A 15,872-nucleotide genomic window follows, 5' to 3' on the forward strand; every position below is an offset into this window, starting at 1 on the left:
CTTTGACAGGGACATTACAATGAAACATTGCTACCCATAGGTAACAGGTGTCCAATTACATAAGACTTCTAGCTACAGGCTAATTTGAAACCCTAGTCCTTGGTTAGGCTTTTAAAGAAAAGTTGAGAAAAGTGAATAACACATACAAAAGGATTAAAACAGGTACAAAATAAAAATACGTTAAAGGCCTACTGAAACCCACTACTACCGACCACGCAGTCTGATAGTTTATATATCAATGATGAAATCTTAACATTGCAACACATGCCAATACGGCCGGGTTAACTTATAAAGTGCAATTTTAAATTTCCCGCTAAACTTCCAGTTGAAAACTCCTTTGGAGGATGACGTATGCGCGTGACGTAGCAAGTAGAACAGAGGTATGGCTCCCCCATTGAAGCCAATACAAAATAGCTCTGTTTTCATCTCATTATTCCACAGTATTCTGGACATCTGTGTTGGTGAATCCGTTGCAATTTGTTCATTGCATTATGGAGAAAGAAGCTGAGCAAGCAAAGAAGAAAGTTGTCGGTGCGAAGCGGAGTATTTTGCGAGGGAAGTCAGCAACACAACACAGCCGGCGTTTCATTGTTTACATTCTCGAAAGATGCAGTCAAGATCGAAGAACTCGGACAACAGAGACTCTTACCAGGAGGACTTTGACCTCGATACACAGATACCTGTAGAGAACTGAGACAATACAGACTCTTACCAGGATTACTTTGATTTGGATACACAGACGCAGACGCGCTACCGTGAGTATGCAGCTGCGCTTCCAAACATTTGATCGCTTGCCCGTACGTGCGTGTCACGTATGTAACTTTGGTTAAATATACAAGCTTTATGAACCTTGGGTTAGGTGAACGGTCCTTTGGGCTGAGTGAGTGTGTGTGTTGTGCAGGTGTTTGAATTGTATTGGCGGGTTGTATGGACAGGAGCTAGGAGCTAGCATAACAAACACCTAGGTGTTTTTATGCGGGATTAATTTGTGGCATATTAAATAGAAGCCTGGTTGTGTTGTGGCTAGTATATATATATGTCTTGTGTTTATTTACTGTTGTAGTCATTCCCAGCTGAATATCAGGTCACCCCCGGCTCTCACAGCATCTTCCCTATCTGAATCGCTTCCACTCCCCACTAGTCCTTCACTTGCACTTTCTTCATCCACAAATCTTTCATCCTCGCTCAAATTAATGGGGAAATCGTCACTTTCTCGGTCCGAATCGCTCTCACTTCTGGCCGCCATCATTGTAAACAATATGGAACTTTGCGGAAATTTTCAACTGACTACGTCACGCTACTTCCGGTAGGGGCAAGGCTTTTTTTGTCAGATACCAAAAGTTGCGATCTTTATCGTTGTTGTTCTCTACTAAATCCTTTCAGCAAAAATATGGCAATATCGCGAAATGATCAAGTATGACACATAGAATAGATCTGCTATCCCCGTTTGAATAAAAAAATTTCATTTCAGTAGGCCTTTAAAAACTAGATGAGACAATTCCTGAAGGAATTGCGTGTGAATGCTCCAATGCTGAAGTTGAACTGAAATGCTGACAGAATGTAGTATGAATGTAAGAATAGTTTGAATGTTGGAACGGTTTGAATGTTGAAGAGTTTGAATTTCCAGGAAAAACAACATTTTGTTTGGGAAAGTGTGTTGATGTTGGAATGGTTTGAATCGGTTGAAAAATGTGCAAATTGTGGAAGTTTAAAAAATGGACAATTAATTTTGAATGGGCAATATGTCCCTGAAAACTTGGAATTCTTGGAAATCCGGGAATTTTTTTTTTATTGTTGAAGGAGAGCACACAATTTTAAACAGGCTGAATATTTTGGATTTGGAACCGTTTGAATCGGATGAAAAATGTGGGAATGGTGGAATTTTGAAAAATGTCCCATTCATTTCAATGGGAATTTCATGGAAATTTGGGTGTTTCGGGAAAAGCGGGAATTTTGGGGAAAATGTTAAAACACTTGAATGTTCTGAACAAGTTTGAATGGATGGTGCTGTAATTTTTCAAATCAGTCCAGAAATGTTAAAGTAGTAACATTTTTAATTGAGAAATGGTACTATGGAATTTCGGGAAAACCGGGAATTTTTCCAGTTCAAAAAACAACTTTGTTTTTTGTCCTGGTTAAGAAGAATGTTTTGACGGTTGAAGTGGGTCGAAAAATGTGGAAGGAGTAGTCGACAGAAAAAAGAGTTTGAAAAAACGGGAATCCTGGGAATTCCTGGAATTTTTTTTAACTTGGGAAGATTATAGTTTGAATGAGCAAGATAAGTGGAATGTGTTGAAGGTAGAATGGTTTGAATCGGTTGAAAAATGTGGAAATGGTGAAAGTTAGAAAAATGGCCAATTCAATTTGAATGGGAAAAATGTCCCGGAAAACCTGGAATTCTGGGAATTTTTGGAATTTTTCAAGGGAAAGCCCGCGATTCCCGAATAGGCTGAACAGTTTGAAGTTGGAACGGTTTGAATCGGGTGAAAAATGTGGAAGGTAGAGCGCGCCAACATTTGGAGAAAAAGAAGAAGTTTAATAAATATATAAATTTTGGTGTAGAAAACCATATGTGTGAATGCTTTGGAGCATTCACACAACTAGATGAGGCAATTCCTGAAGGAATTGCATGTGAATGCTCCAATGCTGAAGTTGAACTGAAATGCTGACAGAATGTAGTACGAATGTAAGAATAGTTTGAATGTTGGAAGGGTTTGAATGTTGAAGAGTTTGGATTTCCAGGAAAACTGGAATTTGGTTTGGTACTTGGGAAAGTGTTAGTTTGAATGTCCAGGATGAGTGGAATGTGTTGATGTTGGAATGGTTTGAATGTTGAAGAGTTTGGATTTCCAGGAAAACTGGAATTTGGTTTGGTACTTGGGAAAGTGTTAGTTTGAATGTCCAGGATGAGTGGAATGTGTTGATGTTGGAATGGTTTGAATAGTTTGAAAAATGTGGGAATTGTGCAACTTGGAAAAATGTCCCATTCATTTCAATGGGAACTTCCTGGAAATTTGGGAAAAGCGGGATTTTTTTGAAAATGATTAGGAGCATGAAGGTCCTGAATGAGCTGCATTGGTTGGTGTTGGAATTGTTTAAATCAGTCAAGAAATGTTGAAGTAGTAACAGTTTTTTAATTGAAAAATTGTACTACGGAATTTCGTGAAAACCGGAAATTTTTCAAGTTCTTAACCAACTTGTTTTTGTGTCCTGACTAAGACGAATGTTTTGACAGTGGAACGGTTGAAATGGGTTCGAAAATGTGAAAGGAGTAGCCGCACTAAAAAAGGTTGGAAATAAGGTTAGAAAAAAAAACAGGAATTCCTGGAAATTTGTTGAACGTGAAAAAAATGGTTGTTTGAATTTCCAGGATGGATTGAATGTGTTGAAGGTAGAATGGTTTGAATCGGTTGAAAAATGTGGGAATTGTGGTAGTTTGAAAAATGGCCAATTCATTTTGAATGGGAAAAATGTCCCGGAAAACCTGGAATTCTGGGAATTTTTGGAATTTGTCAAGGGAAAGTTTGCGATTCCCGAATAGGCTGAACAGTTTGAAGTTGGAACGGTTTGAATCAGGTGAAAAATGTGGAAGCTAGAGCGCGCCAAAATCTGGAGAAGAAGAATAAGTTTAATAAATAGATGAATTTTGGTGTAGAAAACCATGTGTGAATGCTTTGGAGCATTCACACAACTAGATGAGGTGTGAATGCTCCAATGCTGAAGTTGAACTAAAATGCTGACAGAATGTAGTACGAATGTAAGAATAGTTTGAATGTTGGAATGGTTTGAATATCGAAGAGTTTGAATTTCCAGGAAAACTTGGTACTTTGGAAAGTGTTAGTTTGAATGTCCAGGATGAGTGGAATGTGTTGATGTTGGAATGGTTTGAATAACTTGAAAAATGTGGGAATTGTGCAACTTGGAAAAATGTCCCATTCATTTCAATGGGAACTTCCTGGAAATTTGGGAAAAGTGGGATTTAAAAAAAAAAATGATTAGGAGCATGAATGTCCTGAATTAGCTGAATTGGTTGGTGTTGGAATTGTTTAAATCAGTCAAGAAATGTTGAAGTACTAACAGTTTTTTAATTGAAAAATTGTATTACGGAATTTCGGGAAAACCGGAAATTTTTCAAGTTCTTAAACCAACTTGGTTTTTTGTCCTGACTAAGAGGAATGTTTTGACAGTGGAACGGTTGAAAAGGGTTCGAATTCCTGTAAATTTGTTGAACGTGAAAAAATGTTTGAATTTCCAGGATGTATTGAATGTGTTGAGGGTGGAATGTTTTGAATCGGTTGGAAAAAGTGGGAATTGTGGAAGTTTGAAAAATTGATAATTCATTTTGAAAGGAGAAAATGTCCCTAAAAACTGGGAGTTTTAGAAAATCTGGGAACATTTTTTATAATTGTTGCAGTAGAGCACACAATTTCTAATCAGGCTGAATATTTTGAAATTGGAACAGTTTGAATCAGATGAAAAATGTTGAATGCTAATATAGACACTTACGCCATGTGTTGCCTTCATTATAACACTTATAGATGGCTTTTCATTTTTCGTATTTTTGGTCCAATATGGCTCTCTCAACGTTTTTGGTTGCCGACCCCTGGTTTACATAATGACAACACAGGCTTCACTGCACATTGTCCCCAGACCATGGCACAATAAGACATATGCGATCAGATCATTGCATGCATGCAAACTTGTGCGGCTTGAACAGATAAACACGCTCTAATAAGCCTGAAACAGTTTATATTTCAGTCATTTTTGTAATTTGGCCATCAAATTTTAGCTTCGGGTCCAAAATAACACCCAAATATTTAAATTCCTTTACCGTTTCTATTTTTATTTTGATTAATGTTGACCTGGATTTCATTTAATGATTGTTTCTTCAGAGACATTGAGACTGTTTTGTTATAATTTAGGGCGAGACAGTTATTTTGAAGCCATGTTGATATTCTTCCACCAAGCAGCGGGGCCACATTGTGCAGCCATCAACAGGCTGATGGGGGTCCTCATCAACACTTTGTTATCCTGGCCTATGTCTTAACAGTCCTTGTCGTCCTGGACAGGAAGGAGCAGAGCATCCTGTCTCCGGTCAACTGCTGGAACCTGCTGCTGCTTCAGCTGAAGAGGGAAAGCCGAGACCACGCCACGCTGTCCGACCTCTACCTCAACAACATCATCCCTCGCTTCGCGCAGATCAGCGAGGACTCGGGACGCCTCTTCAAAAAGGCAAGGCTGCCTCACACGTGTTGCTGGTGGACAGAAACACATGCTGCAAACACGCACATGACATGTGGCCCTCATGCCTTTCGCTGCAGATTGATTCGTTGCAGAGTTGTGGGGGAGAAAAGGTTCAGCACTTTTGGCTTCATTCGTGTAAAACTACAAAGAACCTTCATTTGGGTCAGCACCCATAGTACACGTTAACGCACAGGTGTCAAACTCATTTCATGTGGCCCCGTGAAAGCCTGGATGTGCATCAATAAAGTATTTCATCTCTTTTAGGACTGCTCTGATTGATCGATTAAAGCATTTCCGGACTATAGAGGGCACGGTATATAAGCCACACCCACTACATATTAGAAGAAAACAATATTTTTCCATATACCCTATGAGCTGCACCAGACTATAAGCCGCAGGTATTTACTTTGTGAAATGAGTTTTTTACACAGAAACATTTTGTAAATGTTTATTTACATAACTTAAATGTTTCCAAACGGTGTCTGTAACAGGGCAGTAAAACGGCTGGTCAAACAAAACAGAAGTCATCGTCATGGACCCACCAGCTGCGGAAGCTAGCTCTCCAATCAGCTAAACAGACTCAAAAACTGGTCATTTTCCGCCTTACGAACCAGGCCAAAACCAACTGGAGAAAAAAACACTGTGGACCGGTACTTCCGGTTCAAGGCATGAAACAGGAAGCGCCTGCAGTGAGCAAATTCGTCCAAAAGATAGCGCTTTAGCACAAACAAGGCCACGCCTTTTCAGTGTCTTTGCTTGTGTTTTTATGAAAATCATTTGCGTTATGGCCGTTAGCAAAGAAAAATCCATAAGTCAGCTGCACCTTTTTATGAGCGTAGGAAAAAAGTATATTCCAGGAAAATATGGTAATAAAATGTATCAGTATTGCATAAATATACAGTTAGTACCTAAATGAAATTGATCAATTTGACATGTGGTAAATAAAAGCTAAAAAATACTAACCAAACAAGGATTTAAAAAGATAATGATATAAATAACAATAAATAAGACTATTAATTTAAAAGGTCTTATGCCTCTTTTTAAAAATAACAAGTAAAGTAACATTCTGCACACAGCATGCACACAGTTACTTGCTTCAAAATAAAAACATGACAGTATTACCACTAACTCTTAAAGGCCTACTGAAATGAACTTTTTTATTTAAACGGGGATAGCAGATCTATTCTATGTGCCATACTTGATCATTTCGCGATATTGCCATATTTTTGCTGAAAGGATTTAGTATAGAACAACGACGATAAAGATCGCAACTTTTGGTATCTGATAAAAAAAGGCTTGCCCCTACCGGAAGTAGCGTGATGTAGTCAATTGAACATATACGCAAAGTTCCCTATTGTTCACAATGATGGCCGCATGAAGTGAGAGAGATTCGGACCGAGAAAGCGACAATTTCCCCATTAATTTGAGCGAGGATGAAAGATTTGTGGATGAGTAAAGTGCAAGTGAAGGACTAGTGGGGAGTGGAAGCGATTCAGATAGGGAAGATGCTGTGAGAGGCGGAGGTGACCTGATATTCAGTTGGGAATGACTAAAACAGTAAATAAACACAAGACATATATATACTCTATTAGCCACAACACAACCAGGCTTATATTTAATATGCCACAAATTAATCCCACATAAAAACACCTAGGTGTTTGTTATGCTAGCTCCTAGTTACTAGCTACTAGCTCGAGCTAGTTATAGGTAATATGGACGGGATCCCGTATATATAACCTGCCAATACAATTCAAACACCTGCACAACACACACACTCACTCAGCCCAAAGAACCGTTCACCTAACCCAAGGTTCATAAAGCTTATATATTTAACCAAAGTTACGTACATGACACGCACGTACGGGCAAGCAATCAAATGTTTGGAATCGCACGGGTGGGACCTGATATTCAGCTGGGAATGACTACAACAGTAAATAAACACAAGACATATATATATACTCTATTAGCCACAACACAACCAGGCTTATATTTAATATGCCACAAATTAATCCCGCATAACAAACACCTAGGTGTTTGTTATGCTAGCTCCTAGCTACTAGCTCGAGCTAGTTATAGCAAGCGATCAAATGTTTGGAAGCGTACTCACGGTATCGCGTCTGCGTCTGTTAACGAAGTCAAAGTCCTCCTGGTAAGAGTCTCGGTTGTCCGAGTTCTTCGATCTTGACTGCATCTTTCGGGAATGTAAACAATGAAACACCGACTGTGTTGTGTTGCTGACTTCCCTCGCAAAATACTCCGCTTCGCACCGACTTTCTTCTTTGCTTGCTCAGCTTCTTTCTCCATAATGCAATGAACAAATTGCAACAGATTCACCAACACAGATGTCCAGAATACTGTGGAATTATGAAATGAAAACAGAGCTATTTCGTATTGGCTTCAATGGGGAAGCCATACCTCTGTTAAATTGGCTACGTCACGCGCATATGTCATCCTCCAAAGGCGTTTTGAACCGGAAGTTCCCCGGGAAATTTAAAATTGCACTTTATAAGTTAACCCGGCCGTATTGGCATGTGTTGCAATGTTAAGATTTCATCATTGATATATTAACTATCAGACTGCGTGGTCGGTAGTAGTGGGTTTCAGTAGGCCTTTAAAGTACCAGTAGAGTGTAAAAACTAATTGACTTTCTTTTGCATAATTGTGTTTCATTGTATCCATTAAACCATATCCAGTTGTATTTACAGTCTGCAAAGTATATGAAAACACAATTTAAATATCACAAAATGCCTTAAATTCAGTCAGCCATTCTGAATATTCCGCTGGATATATGGAAAGAGATGTGCTGTCTATCATTCATAATCCTTATATAAGACATGAACACATATGTTTTTCTCTTTTATCACGTATTGTAAGACGTAAATAGATAAATACATAAAAAGTTTGCTTACAATGTAGTAAATGGGGGATCTCTATTTTGCCCACAAAAACCTCTAAATAACCATCCAAAATCCGCCAACAATACTCTTTATGCATATTGTGACCTGATTAGTAACCAAATATTAGCAATGCTGTTATTATAAGCGCTAACGAAAGCAAACTATTTCTTAGCGGCACAATGATACACACAGCTAAGTAGCCCTCTGCTGCTTTACTGTGAGCCGGCAGCGATGTCCTGCTGCTCCTGCATCATCGCGACTTGGCTCATCAAAGTTATTCTATATTATAAATCATGCCCCTCATCTGGATATTAGGAGGATTTAGCCTTGAATCTAGAAGTTGTTCATCTGTGACATCCGATGTATACCCGGATATGGAGACAAACACACAACGGAAGACAGTGTATGCAGGGAGACTTCCCTATCATAAATAAGTATTCATCTAAACAGGAAATATAAACATCCCATCAGTCTTTATCCCAGTGAGAGCAGACACTGCACAGAAAGTGATTGTTTTATTATGCTCCGAGTTTGTATTTCTTGTTTAGCACTTAGCAATTGTGCTACATGATGCTTAGTGTTTTACTGAAGCTGCATCTGTTTAGCAGAGCTTATAAAACTTGTAGCTCATCCTTCTTATATTCAGGAGAAACAATATAAGGTTCTGGGTTGTAATTTTTTCCACTGTACTGGTACTTTGACAAAAAAACCCACCATTTCCCCGTATTGTCTGACCCTTGAATGTCAGCTCAGAATCATACACAATCCTCACGTGGCTGCAACATCTTAGGAAAACAGAAGAATTATCAATAAAAATATGCACAAATGCAGGAAATCGAAGTCAACAAACTGCCAAAGGATCACAAATCCTCAATAAATCAGGGATTTTGTGCGACTGTAGATGCCTCTTTTTCCAACAGTTATGGTTAAAAGTTGGACTGAGTTTGTGTTTGTTTCCATCTGTAGTTAATATCAGTGTTGTCAGCCATGGTGTGGACATAACTTCCGGTTCAAGACACAAAACAGGAAGTTTTGGTGAATTTACAGAAGTGAAACAATACAAAAAGAATGCCATTGTAAGTTAATAATACTAACACAGACACTAGCTTGATTACATTATGATAGCATGTACAAATATGCATGAAAACACTCCTACAGACATCACACATGGGATGCTTTAGTTGGTATAAATTGTTTTAGTTATATTGTAAAACTTACACACAGCTTGGAGTGATGAATGAATAATTATTTTGAGCAAAAACGCTATTGACGAATAGTGGATATACTTCATGTTCAAGACACAAAACAGGAAGTTTTGGCGAAATTATGGAAGTGAGACAATACAAAAGAATGACACTGTAAGTTAATAATACTAACACAAAGACTCGTGAACGTGTTAGCATATTAGCTAATGCTAACGATGCGAGCTTGATTACATTACGATAGCACGTACAAATATTAAAGATTAAAGATTAAAGTACCAGTGATTGTCACACACACACTAGATGTGGTGAAATGTGTCCTCTGCATTTGTCCCATCCCCTTGGGGAGCAGTGGGCAGCAGCGGCGCCACGCCCGGGAATCATTTTGGTGATTTAACCCCCAACTCCAACCCTATGTTGCTGAGTGCCAAGCAGGGAGGTTATGGGTCCCATTTTTATAGTCTTTGGTATGACTCGGCTGGGATTTAAACTCCATGCATGAAAACACTCCTACAGACATCACACATGGGACACTTTAGTAAGTAAGAATTGTTGTAGTTATATTGTAAAACTTACAAACATTGCTTGGAGTAATGAATGAAGAATTATTTTGAGGAAAAACGCTATTGACGAATAGTAGACAAAACGGGATATACTTCCGGTTCAAGACAGAAAACAGGACATTTTGGCGAAATTACGGAAGTGAAACAATACAAAAATAATGCCATTGTAAGTTATAATACTAACACACACTCGTAAACATGTTAGCATATTAGCTAATGCTAACGACGCGAGCTTGATTAAATTACGATAGCACGTACAAATATGCATAAAAACACTACTACAGACATCACACATGGGACGCTTTAGTAAGTAAGAATTGTTGTAGTTATATTGTAAAACTTACAAACATTGCTTGGAGTAATGAATGAAGAATTATTTTGAGGAAAAACGCTATTGACGAATAGTAGACAAAACGGGATATACTTCCGATTCAAGACCCAAAACAGGAAATTTTGGCGAAATTACGGAAGTGAAACAATACAAAAATAATGCCATTGTAAGTTAATAATAAAAACACGCACTCGTAAACATGTTAGCATATTAGCTAATGCTAACGACACGAGCTTGATTACATTACTATACCACGTACAAATATGCATGAAAACACTCCTACAGACATCACACATGGGACGCTTTAGTAAGTAAGAATTGTTGTAGTTGTAAAACTTACAAACATTGCTTGGAGTAATGAATGAAGAATTAACAAGACCTTGCTGGTCGTCAAGCAGGGAGAAAATAACACTCATGAGTCAAACCGCATGAACAAGCTGGCCTAATGAAGCGTCCTGTTTGAAGTCGGACTGTACTCTGTTGTGGTTTTGTCGTGGCAGACAGACGAGCACAGGCCCGAGGAGAGGTTCAGAGGTCAAGATTGACTGCGGTTGATGGATAGGACGGCTCAGCCGTGGCTGATTGCTTTTAGGTAGTTTGAGTCTGATGGCTTTCAAGAGGGAGGGTGTGGCAACCTCACTGTTTTCACCGTAAATCCTCCCCATGTGGCTATCTTTCTCCGCTAGCATGCATGGCGCTCATCCTCTCCCTGACCTTTTAAGCTGTCTGGGATTTGAAGTAATTGCCCCAATTTGTGTCTCCGTGTTCCTCGACAAATGTTTGGCCTTTCATCGCCAACTGTCCGTTTCTCTTCCGCTTCGTTTGCTATCTCTCTCTCCGTGTTTATTTGGTCAGTGTTCCCCTCACAGGTGCGCGCCTGCACAATAGTGCATTGCTCAGACGTCATCTGCAAACAAAATAGAATCCAACCAACACTCAGAACACAGTGGAACCTCGATTCACTAACTTAATTGGTTCTTGAAGATGGTTTGTGATCCGAAAAGTTTGTATAGTGAAACAGAGTTCCCCGAAAGAAACAATGTAAATATGAATAATTGGTTCTAGCCTCGACTAAAGTCCCTATTTTAATAAAGAACTGCACACTTTGAAGACACTGTAATGTGTTTATATATATATATATATATATATATATATATATATATATATATATATATATATATATATATATATATATATATATATATATATATATATATATATATATATATATATATATATATATATATATTATATGATTGAGATATATATATATATATATATACATATATATATACTGTATATATTATATGATATATATGTATGCATATATATAGATATATACTGTATGTATGCGTATATATAGATATATATGTATGCATATATATACATATATGTATGCACATATATATACATATATGTATGTATATATGTATATATACTGTATATATATATATTATGTGATATATATGTATGCCTATATATAGATGTATATGTATGCGTATATATAGATGTATATGTATGCGTATATATAGATATATATGTATGCATATAAATATACATATATGTATGCATATATATAGATGTATATATGTATGCATATAAATATACATATATGTATGCATATATATAGATGTATTTGTATATGTATATATATATATATATATATATATATATATATATATATATATATATATATATATATATATATATATATATATATATATATATATATATATATATATATATATATATATATGTATGCATATATATATATATATGTATGCATATATATATATATATGTATGCATATATATACATATATGTATGCATATACACTACCGTTCAAAAGTTTGGGGTCACCCAAACAATTTTGTGGAATAGCCTTCATTTCTAAGAACAAGAATAGACTGTCGAGTTTCAGATGAAAGTTCTCTTTTTCTGGCCATTTTGAGCGTTTAATTGACCCCACAAATGTGATGCTCCAGAAACTCAATCTGCTCAAAGGAAGGTCAGTTTTGTAGCTTCTGTAACGAACTAAACTGTTTTCAGATGTGTGAACATGAGGGTTTTCTAATCATCAATTAGCCTTCTGAGCCAATGAGCAAACACATTGTATCATTAGAACACTGGAGTGATAGTTGCTGGAAATGGGCCTCTATACACCTATGTAGATATTGCACCAAAAACCAGACATTTGCAGCTAGAATAGTCATTTACCACATTAGCAATGTATAGAGTGTATTTCTTTAAAGTTAAGACTAGTTTAAAGTTATCTTCATTGAAAAGTACAGTGCTTTTCCTTAAAAAATAAGGACATTTCAATATGACCCCAAACTTTTGAACGGTAGTGTATGTATATATACATTTATGTATGCATATACAGTATATAAATATATGTATGCATGTATATACATATATATATGCATATATATACATATATATATATATATATATATATATATATATATATATATATATATATATATATATATATATATATATATATATATATATATATATATATACACACAGATGTGTCTGTATATATATATATGTGTCTGTGTATGTTTGTGCATATATATATATATATATATATATATATATATATACATATATACATATATATATATATATATATATATATATATATATATATATATATATATATATATATATATATATATATATCTATATATATATATATATATATATATATATATATATATATATATATATATATATATATATATCAGTGGCGTGCAGTCCAGTCACTAGAGGCAGGGGAGGCACGGCCTCACCTGCCATCATGGAAAGAAAAAAAAAAGTAAAAAGAAAAAAAATTAATTAAATTGTTATATGTATCCAGTGATTATACTAAAGTTATTTTCCATTTAACTTCACTAGTTTTAGATTATTTTTATTTTTATTTTCACATTTGCCGTTCAAATACTGAGAAGAGACGGTGCGGTGATCAGCAGCCAGTTGAGGCACGTCACTGATTTGTGCCTCAACATGGATTGTGCACAATGACTCAGCTAACTGCTGGCCTGCTGTGCAGTGAGACCGTATTGCTATATGAATTATATTATACATTTCCATAGTTTAGTTAGCTTAGGTATACAATGTACAGTGTATTTTGTCAACAACTGTATGTGTGTAACGTATTTCTTGTGCTGAGCGATCATAAAACTGGAGGCTCGTCTCATAACCCCGCCTCCTGGTGCCAAGCATCTCCGCCGCAGAATGCACCGCCCGACGGGAGCGCCACACTAACCAAAGCCCACACCCAAACCCTCCATGTGCAAGACCGAATCCACCCAAAAAAAGTCACTCAACAAGAAGCCAAAAAGTGCAAAAACAACAATGCTCGTGCGGCGCGCCGGAGGAGCCATGAACAGGGACACAACATTAGGTACACTTGCAGACTGCTGCGCGGATTTCATATTTCATTCATTCACGACTCTTCCAACACGAACACCACTGCTCCCGCACTTATAAGTAAAGGTAAGACCATAATAACGTTTTTTTTTTATTAAATGTGCTTTTTTGTGTGCTACAGTTTGTAAGTGTAAAGTTAAAGTACCAATGATTGTCACACACACACTAGGTGTGGTGAAATTTGTCCTCTGCATTTGACCCATTCCCTTGTTCACCCCCTGGGAGGTGAGGGGAGCAATGGGCAGCAGCGGCGCCGTGCCTGGGAATAATTTTTGGTGATTTAACCCCCAATTCCAACCCTTGATGCTGAGTGCCAAGCAGGGAAGAATGCTGGTATGAGCTTTTAAACATAACCCGTTAACTGCTGCCAATCAAATGGTGAATAAGATACTCTTTAGGGTTCATATGTTTGCAAATCTGACTGTGATGATGCAGTGCCTCACCAGACTTTAACCTCACCGCACGCCACTGATGTATATATATATATATATATATATATATATATATATATATATATATATATATATATATATATATATATATATATATATATATATATATATATATATATATATATATATATATATGTATGTATATATATATATATATATATATGTATGTATGTATGTATGTATGTATGTATGTATGTATGTATGTATGTATGTATGTATGTATGTATGTATGTATGTATGTATGTATATATATGTGTATATATATAAATATATATATATATATATATATATTAGGGGTGTGGGAAAAAATCGATTTGAATTCGAATCACGATTCTCACGTTGTGCGATTCAGAATCAATTCTCATTTTTAAAAAATCAAATTTTTATATATATTTTTTTAATTAATCAATCCAACAAAACAATACACAGCAATACCATGACAATGCAATCCAATTCCAAAACCAAACCCGACCCAGCAACACTCAGAACTGCAACAAACAGAGCAATTGAGAGGAGACACAAACACGACACAGAACAATCCAAAAGTAGTGCAACAAAAATGAATATTATCAACAACAGTATCAATATTAGTTACAATTTCAACATAGCAGTGATTAAAAATCCCTCATTGACATTATCATTAGACATTTATAAAAAAAAAATAAAAAAGAACAATAGTGTCACAGTGGCTTACACTTGCATCACATCTCATAAGCTTGACAACACACTGTGTCCAATATTTTCACAAAGATAAAATAAGTCATATTTTGGTTCATTTAATAGTTAAAACAAATTTACATTATTGCAATCAGTTGATAAAACATTGTCCTTTACAATTATAAAAGCTTTTTACAAAAATCTACTACTCTGCTTGCATGTCAGCAGACTGGGGTAGAGCCTGATGAAATCCTATGTATTGAATGAATAGAGAATCGTTTTGAATCGGAAAAATATAGTTTTTCTATCGAGGATCGTGTTGAATCGGAAATAAACGATTTTGAATCGAATCATGACTCCAAGGATCGATATTGAATCGAATCGTGGGAAACCCAAAGATTTGCAGCCCTAATATATATATATCTATGTGTATGTGTATATATGTATGTGTATATATGTATTTAAGTTAAAGTTAAAGTACCAATGATTTTCACACACACACTAGGTGTGGCAAAATTATTCTCTGCATTTGACCCATCACCCTTGATCACCCCCTGGGAGGTGAGGGGAGCAGTGGGCAGCAGCGGTGGCCACGCCCAGGAACCATTTTTGGTGATTTAACCCCCAATTCCATCCCTTGATGTATGTATGTATATACATGTATATATGTGTATATTTACAGTTGTGGTCAAAAGTGTACATACACTTGTAAAGAACATAATGTCATGGCTGTCTTGAGTTTCCAATAATTTCTACAACTCTTATTTTTTTGTAATAGAGTGATTGGAGCACATACTTGTTGGTCACAAAAAACATTCATGAAGTTTGGTTCTTTTATGAATTTATTATGGGTCTACTGAAAATGTGACCAAATCCGCTGGGTCAAAAGTATACATACAGCAATGTTAATATTTGGTTACATGTCCCTTGGCAAGTTTCACTGCAATAAGGCGCTTTTGGTAGCCATCCACAAGCTTCTGGTTGAATTTTTGACCACTCCTCTTGACAAAATTGGTGCAGGTCAGCTAAATTTGTTGGTTTTCTGACATGGACTTGTTTCTTCAGCATTGTCCACACGTTAAAGTCAG

At 36.3% G+C, this 15,872-nt stretch overlaps 1 protein-coding gene across 3 annotated transcripts in view; it reads left to right on the forward strand.

The window, feature by feature from the left end:
- Positions 1-15,872, forward strand: part of srgap2 (SLIT-ROBO Rho GTPase activating protein 2) — a 246,448-nt gene that overhangs the window by 167,178 nt on the left and 63,398 nt on the right. For all 3 annotated transcript variants that reach the window (XM_062054845.1, XM_062054860.1, XM_062054852.1), the window contains exon 3: positions 5,070-5,232. In XM_062054845.1, the coding sequence (XP_061910829.1) occupies positions 5,070-5,232 (163 nt within the window). The remainder of the gene's footprint in view (positions 1-5,069; positions 5,233-15,872) is intronic.

Source organism: Entelurus aequoreus, linkage group LG01, assembly GCF_033978785.1.
Source record: "Entelurus aequoreus isolate RoL-2023_Sb linkage group LG01, RoL_Eaeq_v1.1, whole genome shotgun sequence".
In the NCBI taxonomy this organism is placed as follows: Eukaryota; Metazoa; Chordata; class Actinopteri; order Syngnathiformes; family Syngnathidae; genus Entelurus; species Entelurus aequoreus.